Source organism: Ovis canadensis, chromosome 21, assembly GCF_042477335.2.
Source record: "Ovis canadensis isolate MfBH-ARS-UI-01 breed Bighorn chromosome 21, ARS-UI_OviCan_v2, whole genome shotgun sequence".
Lineage (NCBI taxonomy): Eukaryota > Metazoa > Chordata > Mammalia > Artiodactyla > Bovidae > Ovis > Ovis canadensis.
In genome coordinates this window covers 62,266,290-62,276,549 of record NC_091265.1, presented here as the reverse complement: position 1 = coordinate 62,276,549, position 10,260 = coordinate 62,266,290, and the positions used below count along the sequence as shown (strand labels likewise).

The 10,260-nt window shown below is 50.6% G+C and overlaps 1 protein-coding gene across 15 annotated transcripts in view; it reads right to left on the bottom strand.

Moving 5' to 3' along the window:
• Positions 1 to 4,439: 4,439 nt before the first annotated feature.
• PPP6R3 (protein phosphatase 6 regulatory subunit 3) overlaps positions 4,440 to 10,260 on the bottom strand; it is a 122,769-nt gene continuing 116,948 nt past the window's right edge. For all 15 annotated transcript variants that reach the window (XM_069565607.1, XM_069565611.1, XM_069565610.1 and 12 more), the window contains 2 exons: positions 8,813 to 8,932; positions 4,440 to 5,934 (listed from right to left, as the gene is read on the bottom strand). In XM_069565607.1, the coding sequence (XP_069421708.1) occupies positions 5,883 to 5,934; positions 8,813 to 8,932 (172 nt within the window). In that variant the 3' untranslated portion in view covers positions 4,440 to 5,882. The remainder of the gene's footprint in view (positions 5,935 to 8,812; positions 8,933 to 10,260) is intronic.

The following is a 10,260-nucleotide window of genomic DNA, read 5'->3' as shown; positions in this document are numbered from 1 at the left end:
CTGTCTAGGTTTGTTGTAGCTTTTCTTCCGAGGAGCCTCTTTTAATTTTATGGCTGCAGTCACCACCCACAGTGGTTTTGGAGCTCAAGAAAATAAAGTCTGTCAGTTTCCATCATTTCCCCATCTATTTGCCATGAAGTGATAGGACCGGATGCCATGATCTTAGTGTTTTGAATGCTGAGTTTTAAGCCAGTTTTTTCAGTCTCCCTTTCACTTTCATCAAGAGGCTCTTTTGCTTTCTGCCATTAGGGCGGTATCCTTTGCATTATCTGAGGTCGCTGATATTTCTCCCAGCAGTCTTGATTCCAGCTTGTGATTCATACAGGCTGGCATTTTGCATAATATACTCTGCATAGAAGTTAAATAAACAGGATGACAATATAGTCTTTATGAGACTGTTCCATAAAATCAGTTTCACCTGAAGTAGATCCTAGTCACGGAGTTGGATGATTTCTTGTTAACATTAGAATTCTGTATGACAATCTTGGAATTTCAGCTTGTAAGCTCTTTGGAGGTGGTATGATTCCTTCTCTGAGTTCAGTTTTTGTCTAATGGCTTTATGACAGTCTGTCCAGCCTCAAACCATCTCCTGTGATGGTGCCAAGTGCCTGCTCTGTGTAGGGGATCCTAGAATATTCTGGATGGAGTCACCCACTGTGGGGCAGGCTGATCCAGGATGAGGTCCCAGCTGCTCCATGGGAGCTGCAGCACCAGACAGAGGTTGGCTCCCTTTTCCCACTTGTTTTACGAGTGAGTCCTTCCAGCTGCTGTCCAGGAAGGTCCCCTGGAGGAGGGCATGGCAATGCCGCCCCCACCAGTATTCTTGCCTGAAGAATCCCATGGACAGAGGAGCCTGGGGGGCCACAGTCCATAAGGCACACAGAGTTGGACACCTCTGAAACAACTTAGCAGGAGCCCCCCCCCAGCTGCTGTCCTCAGCCTCCCACTGCATGGACCTCCGTGAGCAGCTGTGACCTCACATACTGTAAGCTGCTTACCGATCTCCCCACGGTTGGATATGGTTTTGATCTTATTATGAATGAAGTGGCAATAAGCATCCTTGTATGTCTTTCGTGGACATATATTCTACTGGCTCCACATTTTCATCAGTATTTGGTAATGCTGGTCTTACTTTTAGCCATTCTACCAGGTGGGAGAGGGTAGCTACTTGTGATTTTAATTTGCAGTCCCTGGTGACTGGTGACTTGACACAACCGCTTATGTTCTTCTTGGTCACGCGTGTGACTCCTTGGTGATATGTGCTCATCTCTTCCCCATTGATTCCACTTCACCTCATTATTTCAGGTGCATTTTTCTAGTTCCTGGATGGGAGTCCTCCGTCAGACTCACAGAGGTTGCTCTTGTCCTGGCTGTCCACGGTCTAACCCGTTCATTTGGAAGAGCAGAAAAATTTCATTTTGATGGCAGCCTCATTTCTTTTCCCTTGCAACTTGTGTCCTAAAAATTCTTTGCCCATTGCAAAGCTAATTATTGCCTTCATCTAGAGCTTATGTAAATACTTATGTTTTTAGACCCACCACCTGTTTTGTTCTTTTTTTTTTTTTAGGGGGGGAGGGGGAACTGTGACAGACACGTGGCTTGGGGAATTGTAGTTCCCTGACCAGGGACTGAACCCGGGCCCTCAGCAGTGGAAGCGCTAAGTCCTAACCACTGTACCACCAGGGAGTCCCCCATCAGTTCCTCCGTATTAATTTCTGTATATGGCGTTTGACAGGATTCAAGGTTAATCCCTTTCTGTACAGCCAGCCAGGTGCCAGCTGAAAAGACTTTCCTTTCCCTGTGTGACTGCCTTGGCAATGTTGCTGAAAATTAACGCACCATGTCCCTGTGAGTCTGCTCTTGGATTCTATTCCATTTCACTGATCTACGTCAGGGGCCAGCAAGCTTTCTCTATAAGGGCCAGAGGATAAACACGTTGGGGTCTGCAGGCCGTACGGCCTCTGTTGCAACTATACAACGCCAGTGATCACGAGAGCAGCCAGCTGGGGTTGGGTCCAGGAGCAAGGATGAGCCCCTCAAAAGCCACTGTTCTTGTAGTCCCGTCAAGTGTGATTCTCATACACACACTGGTCTGTGTTCAAATTGTTTTGTTCACTACCTGGCTTTGCCTACTGCAACGCCTGTAACATTTCTACTGTTCTACAATATTTGACAGTCTCCACTCACTGCTCTACTCTGATGCCAAAGTGGCAAATTCCAAGAAAAGAATAAACACCGTAAGGATCTGATTGGTAGTGTACTACAGTAACCAACAGTTACTGATACTGACAGCTGATATTAGCTGAGCATTCACACACTGAGCATTGTTCTTTAAATGCTGAAAAGTTAACCTTCACAACTCTTGTCACCTGCTAGCTGGGCACCCTTTGTCAAAAGCAACACCTGTGACCCTCTCATCCATGTGTGAAACGAGGACAGCCATCCATCTCGTAAAACTGCTGTGAAGGAAAGTCAATGCGCATGAAGCTTTTAGGACAGTGTTTTGAGATCTCAGTTCCATTAACAAGCGGAGAACTGTACAGGAGAAACAGAATCACCCAGCATCTTATGTCACGTGGTATGGAACACCGTCAGCCAAGTGGTCCTCGTCTTTAAGCACATATAAGCCATCTCAGGGAATAAATTCAAAGGCAGCAGCTTGTTCTGTTCACTAGGTAAGCGACAAAAGCCTGGTACAGATGGTAAGGGCAAAGCCCAGAGGCTGACCACTGAGATGAAGGGCTGAGCAGGAAAGGTGTCAGTACGGACAGGAACAGGAAGCAGATGAAGAAACTGAATCAAAGAAAAGGACGAAGACTGGCTGTGGAGTGAGGCCAGCAACTCGACTCCCGGCCTGTCACCGGGGTCCAGGGGCAGCAGACAGTGGACAAACCAAGGGGCGTGGCTCTGTCCTGACAAAACTGCACACAGGTGTTGGGCCAGAGCTGGCACGTGAGAGGCAGCTGACTCTGAGGCAGAAAAATTACTAACTCCGTCTTTCTGGAGTGAAGGCACTTGAGTTCTCTGGAGGTGCAGGCTGTAAACAGCTCAAACCCAGGCTCAAAGCCAAGATTTGCAAAGGCCAGCAGGTAACGTTAGCAGGTGGAGAAGCAAGTAGGGAGTTCATACTAACATTTCCTGTTTTATATCCATGAACTCGTTGCTGTGGTTTTCCCATGTGACAGAAAAAGCAGCCGAGACAGAAAAGCTCTCCGTCCTGTGTGGGTGGAGCGGCTTGTGACTATGTCAACGCCAGCTGGCCCCGGTGCCCTCGGTGCCCTGGCCGGTCCCGCTGCATCCAGACTAACACAGGGGCCTGGTGACCAGCTGGCTCTGGGGGACACTTTCTCATGCAAACATGTGGGGAAATAGGGAAAGCAAGCAGCTGTGCCGTGGCGGCGGCGTTGTGGAACAACTGAGAAGTTTCACCTCCAAGTTACTGGCAGGTCTAGATACCAGAGCCCCAGGCTGGGGAGACGCTAAACACGGAGGACACACACACAGCAGGGAAGACTCGGGCTCGCACGGTGCTCCCACCGTCGGCACCAACTGTTCTCGCCGCAGGGGCAGGACACATGTAGCTCGTCACCCAGCGTGGCTCCTTCTCACCAGCCCAGGATCCCGTGCCAGGGAGCGTGACCCCTCAGACTCCAGCGGTGGTTCTCTCACGGCCTCAAACCCTGTCTGGTTACTAGAGCCCAAGCAAGGTACAGAGACTTCTGGAAACAAAGAACCAGGCTTTATTTTGTCTTTTTTTTTTTTTTTTAATACAGGTCTGGTATTATAGACATCTGTAGTCTTGCATTCAGTAGGGCCAATCCACAAAAATTAAAGTAGAAACTCAATGAGCGTGTACTCGCTCCAATCCCTGGGGCTGGCAGACTCCCGCTCCCAACAGACTCTGCACTGCCCACCCGTGTCCCCTCCCTGCCAGGCGAGACGAGCAGGACACAACCCACCCCAAGGAGAAGCCCCAAGGGCCCTTCCATCAGCAGCGGGTGGGATGAACAAGATGCCAGGTTTACCTTGGGAAGGTGCAGAGGCTGAGGAGATCCAGAGGGTGCGGGACTGTGCGTGCAGCCCTGGAGCCAGGCGGCGCCCACAGAGCTCTCCACCAGGCCAGACCAGGGCACGCCGTCCGCCGGCAGTCCCCAAGGTCGGGCCGTGTCGGTCAGCACCCTTGAGACCAGCGAGGGGAGGCCTGTCCTCTGGCGGCGTTGAGGGTCCAGGGTAGCGTGCTCGAGGACAGTGTCTTCTGATAGGAGCTCCCGACAGAAAGGGTCCCTGAGTTGGTGCAGAGGCCAGCGCGGCAGCCCCACTGACTGTCCCAGGGCACGCGGCTGGCCCCACTGTCCTTGGGGGCTAGTCTGCCTCCAGAAACCTCACCAAGGGCCTCCACACCATTTACAGTGGGAAAGTAAACCAGAAATAAGGCATTAGACATTTGATTTTTTTTATTTCCATATGCAATGTAATGTTTAGGCACGCTGCTTGGGATGCTATTTCTAAAAAAATCGTTGGCCATTTTTCAGAATATCCTTTTGGTTTTAAATACTGGTCAGGAAAAACAAATGATGTAAAAATACGTGAATAATTTTCTATTACAGAAATGAAAAACTGATTTGCATCTAAAAGTGCAAGAGGTGAAGTAATTTAACCCTTTCACCAGACGACATGGCAATATACAATATATTGCTTCAGCTGTTTGAGAAGGCTGTGATGTATTTTTATATTGACATAGAAAATTATAAATTACATTGAATTAGTATCCATAATCACTATATATGTACACAAACCAGTTCTAAAAAAAAATACACTGGTTTAGAATTTACGAGTGAAAATCTCACAAGGTACAGTAAAACAATGGGCATGCTGAGGTGCTGGACTCTGATTTCTAGTTTAAAAAGACTAGCCTGTAAAATGAACGCACTCTAATTCCATTAGCAGCACGAGCATTTTTCCACTGACTTGCCTAATATGATTCAGGTATGTTACATATGCAGATTGCTCTGAAATGTTCATTGGTGATGCTTGTTATTAACAAGGTAAATTTTGGTGAATGGGTTAAAAGGCAGATGAACAACCAAAACAAAACATAAAACAAAAAAAACCCAAACCACAAGCCATGTACACTCCAAACAGTCTAGTGTTTCACCTGTAGGGATAAACAGTTCAAGCAAACAAGACTTTAACAGAACATATGGCTTTACAATAACACAATTTATCAACTAAGTTGTAGCAATAAATACTTAATCTCTACCAATAGACTTACATTTTTTGATCCGTTTTTAAACAATACAGAAAACAGTTACCAATTAAAAACTGGTTATAAAAAGAACACCAAATATTTCTTATTCAAAATCACTTTTGTAAGTTAGAACAACCAAAATAACACTTAGAGGGCATTTCAATCCTACAACTCCTTGTCAACCTGGAAGAAAATGAATTCAGAATTTTGTACAAGGTGAAAAATGTATGAAAACTGCCTAATACTTTGGTCACACTAATAATTGTCAAATAGTTATGTTTCAAATACAATAGATCTGTGTATTCACTTTTATAAAACTATTCTTACAGCCATTTTAACTATAGTATTACTACTATTATTACATGGGTGGCAAGATCTTATTTCACAGGCTACCCATTATTTAGAACAATACAATATAAACATACGCAAAAATTCTTGGTATTTGTCAATGTGCAACATTTGTACACGTCTGGGTTTTTCTGTACAGCGTCTTAGACTAGAATAGAAAGCTTGCTGGTCCTGATCCCTTGCAGAGTGAGTGCAGCAGCGGTGGCCTGGCGGGCTCCCCACGCAGCCCGGAGCCCCGCCCGCGTGGCGCCCGCAGCCCTCGGTCAGCAGCACGGGGGGCTCCTCATCATACGGGGCCATTGACTGCCACGTCGCCCGGCACGCTCGGCTGCTCGGTCCTGCAGGGGGGCGAGAGATGGCCTCAGGACTCCCAGAGAGACCAACGCCGTGCCGCACCCCGGAGTGGGTGGACGACGTCCATCAGAATACTGTTCAGGCGGGCCTAGAACAAAGCCTGCACTCAGGAGTCACCCCACGAAATGCTTCTTAAGTGAACGTTCGCCGGAAGCACGGAGGCAGGCCAGCGGTCTGCAGCCACTGTTCCCGGAGCCTTCGGAAGCTATCTGATCACCCCTCCTTCAGCACAGCTTTTCATGTTCCATACACTGCCATCCACATGAAATTTCACTTGGAAAAGTAGGATTCTACTACTCAGAGAAGAGGTGGGGCGGGGGTGAAAGGAAACAAGAGAAGTCTGTCTTAAAAGGACCAACTCTGAGAACAAAGTTGTGCCCTGTAACACGTACTCCCATGAAGCAAAGGTCAGGGTAATGCTGGGGTGGGTGGGTGGGTGTGTGTGTCTGTGTCTCTGTGTCTGTGTCTCTGTGTCTGTGTGTGTCTGTGTCTGTATGTGTGTCTGTGTGTGTGTGTGTGTCTCTGTGTGTGTGTGAGAGATGACAGGGTACTCAGGGCTTTCCTGCCAAAACCACAACTGGAGCATGTAAGAGATTCTTCACGGTGCTCCCAAAACCTTACAGAGTAGACCCCAGAAAGGAGACACTGCTGACAGCGGGCAGCACAAGGCCTCCTGACCCAGTGTCCACCGGTTCAGCCCGTCAGTCCCAACAGAGACCCGTGAAGTCAGCTCCACACGCATGGCAGACGTGACCCACACTGGACGCTGTCTCATTACGCCACAGAGACATGGGCCCTGTCTTTACCACCCGCGAGCTGTGTGATCTTCAGTAAAGTTTTCAACCTCTCTCAGCTTATTTTTTCCCCGTGTAAAAGGGAGATAGTAAGTCCCCATAGAGATTAGTAGGACTACAACGTATGAAAATGCCTGTCTACACACCAATGGCACGATACCACAGAGACTCGATCAACACTGAAAGATAACATTTTGTGGCAACAGACGTCTTTAAGCCAACAGCACACCTAAAGCCTCGTATTTGGTAGATGGACCCTCAAGGGCAAGACTGCACACGAAGTCCCAAACAGCTGTCTCCAACCTCAACTCTGCTTTACATACGCTGCTCTCGGAATGCGGCGTGCTGCGTCAGCAAGCCTGCCTCTGTCCCTGTGGTCAGGAGTCCGCTTCCCAGAGCGCCCCTTCCAGTCCTTCACCCGGCGGCAGGCAGTCTTCACGCCCCTGTGTTATCTGTGGGTCTATCACCAGGACCAACCGCTTCCCAATGTGTGACGCCCCCCTCCTTCCCCTCCTGCTGGCTCTCCCCATCTGCTCCTCCGCCCCAAGGCCTGCAGGTTGGGAGATATCTCCAGGCTCGGAGAAGAACACGCAGGCTTCTGGGGCAGACACCCTGCACTCCAGAGCCCAGCAGCTGCTCCCACAGGCCTGCCTCACTCACATCAGAGAAAGCAGACCCAGGAGCCACAACTCCAGAGCAAGCGGGTTACCTGGCTTGTAGGCAGCACACAACAAAAAGGAAATTTATGGGCAGACAGTGCAGAGATGATGATAACTGATTAGAACTCAGATCTACGGAGGACCTCTGGAAAAACAAAGGAAAAAAACTCCAGGCAAAAAAATGATTCACCTAGACCCTGAGCAGCACAGCTCGGGCTGGACCCCCGAAGCTAGAGGGCCCCTCGACTCTTCCTCCCAAATCCTCCACTAGAGCCAACAGGTACAAGTAGTTCTTATAACCGATGCAGTTTATACAAAGTAATTAATTACAAAAGCAAAGCCCTCATTCTGGCAGTAATTTCCACATGAGAAAGAAAAGCTGGGTTTGCTACACAAGGAACACGCGGTTTATAGACTTGTGAACCGAGAGTGCCCCCTGTTGGTGACCACTGGTTATACTGCCCCTAAAATGCCTGGATTTTGGGGGGTCAGGTGAGCAGAAAGGACGTCCCTAAAAAGGCTTCCTAAGGTTCCTCTATTCCTTATGGAAGGAATACACAATCAAAAAAGGATATATTTTTGATTCTATATATATACATAGGATATATTCAATATATATTGGATATATTCAAAAAAGTTCCCTCTGTGCAGGGCTGAGCAGAGGTCCGTGTGGTCCAAGGCAAGCTCTGATGCAGCAGGAGGCTGTCCTGGCTTGTGGGGCCTACGGTGGCCCTCGGGGATGGGCGGAGGCTGGGGCTTGGCCTGTGCCTCCAGGCCACTGGCCCAGGCTAAGCTCAAGGCCACTGGAGAGGGAATGTTACGCTGCGAATCCCTTGGCTCTGCAGGTAGGAGCTGCACACTTCATCTGGACAAGACACGTATTTTGCAAAAATAAAACCCAAGAGTGACTCACATTGGGAGTTCAGAACACTGAGCTTACACGGCGAGCTGCACTCTGGGAAGCCACCCGAGTGTCACACGGACACACCTGCACCAGTGGGCACAGGAGCCGCTTGCCTTGGTAGCTGGGTGACTGCAGGACAGAGGGAACCCAATCCTGGAGGGGCTCAGTACCAGCCCAACTCGGTGCCCCTTCAAGAAAAACAGGAGGGGGTATGCCAGCACGAGAGACCCTTCCACCCCCAACAACTTCTCACAGAACCAGTGACACTACCTCCAAGAAGCAGACAGTTTCCAGCTTCTGGGCTAGGAGGCGCGCTGCGACACCTAAGTTCTCAGCTCAGTCACCTGGCTGCCATGCAGAACTGGGGAGCAGCACCGAGCTAAGCAGTCACTGACCAGCTGAGGACAGCTGCAACGGCCCTCACCCCCAGGCCCGCGCCCCTCCCGGCTCCCAGGAGACAAAGCGGGGCAGGGCTGAAGCCGGCCGGCGGGAAGCAGGCACTCACCTCTGCTCTGGGCTGCTGCTGGGGGGCCGGGGGGCCACGGACTTGCCCTCCGCCGTCTCAGGGCTCTCCTCCACGTCCTTACAAGCAGCATCTTGAGAGGTAGACAGTTTTCCTTCCTCACTGCATAAAGAGGACGACAGGCAGCGTGAGAGGCCACGGTGGCACCGGCAGGCGGAGGATGCGGGCGCATGCGATGGCTCTGAAGTCACGGTGGTCATGGAGCCAAGCCCCGGGGCTGAGCATGCTCGGGGAGGGGGCAGGGGCCACGGGCACGCCGGGGAGACCACGGAGGGGGAGGGCCACACACGCGGGAGCTGAGAGAGGGGCGATGTGATGCAGCTGGTGTCTGGTGAAGCACGGCCCCGCGGCACTGTACATACCGGTAGGATCGCAACACTCTGAGGCCAAGGGTGCAAAACGGAAAAAGAAATGGACAAGACTTTCAGAACACCCTAAAATGAGGCATTGGGGGATACTATGTCCACGACCGCACACAAGCAAAACTGCAGGCTCGGAGAAGCTGTCAAATGAACCTGTTTGAAGGAACGAGTCTTCAGTTAAAGGTTTTGCGCCCAGGGCCAAGCCCCCCATCGGCTTGCTGGCTGAGGTCCCAGAAGCAGAAGGCCATGCAGCTGAGCCAGGACCAGCTTCTCGAGCTGTCTCTGACAAGGCCTGAGAAGGACAAACCATGGCGGGAGAGAGCGGGAACAGCGGCCAGGACCGGGGCAAGGTGAGCCTTAAGGGGTCAGAGGGCTTGGGGAAATGGAACACCAAAGGATGGTTTCCCCTTCGATGCTCCTGGCGCCTCTACTGTCTGTGGACTAGAAACTTGAGACTTTTGCCTATTCTGTCTGGACTTCCCGTTTTTTTGGTGACACAATTCGAGACAGCACTAAACGGAGCTTGAGGGCAGCGACAGGTCCCACCATCCTTAGTGCTGGGTCCTATCTTTGATCCGCTTGGGAGAAACCTCATTTTAGGATGACTTCTGAGTGGCTTTCAGATGGCTTGGGACAATACATTTATGGGAAGGGACCCGAAGTCTAGCCCATTCCTCCTCCTAATTCATCCCCACTCTCCATTCCCTGCTCAACACAGCTACGCTGATGCGTTCCATGCCTGTTACCTTCATTGTTGTAAAACGTACAGTCATTTTACCCATGTGGATTCTGAGACCCACGGCTGGCCATGAATCACACCCTCCCTGCACTCGGGATGGCCCCAGCATAGCTGGGAGCTCCGTCTGCCCTGCTGACTGGAACACAGCGCCCCGAGGAGCCCACCTCCCATCCCACAGCACACCTCGCAGAGACCAGAGCCTGGACACAAAGCTGCAACGGCCACCAACGCCTGCCTCCGCCCCAGGGGGCCTACTCGGGCACCTCTCAGGCTTCACACCAGGACTGGAAAACACTGTCATCTTTCCAACTACAAGAGAGCCCCCACTG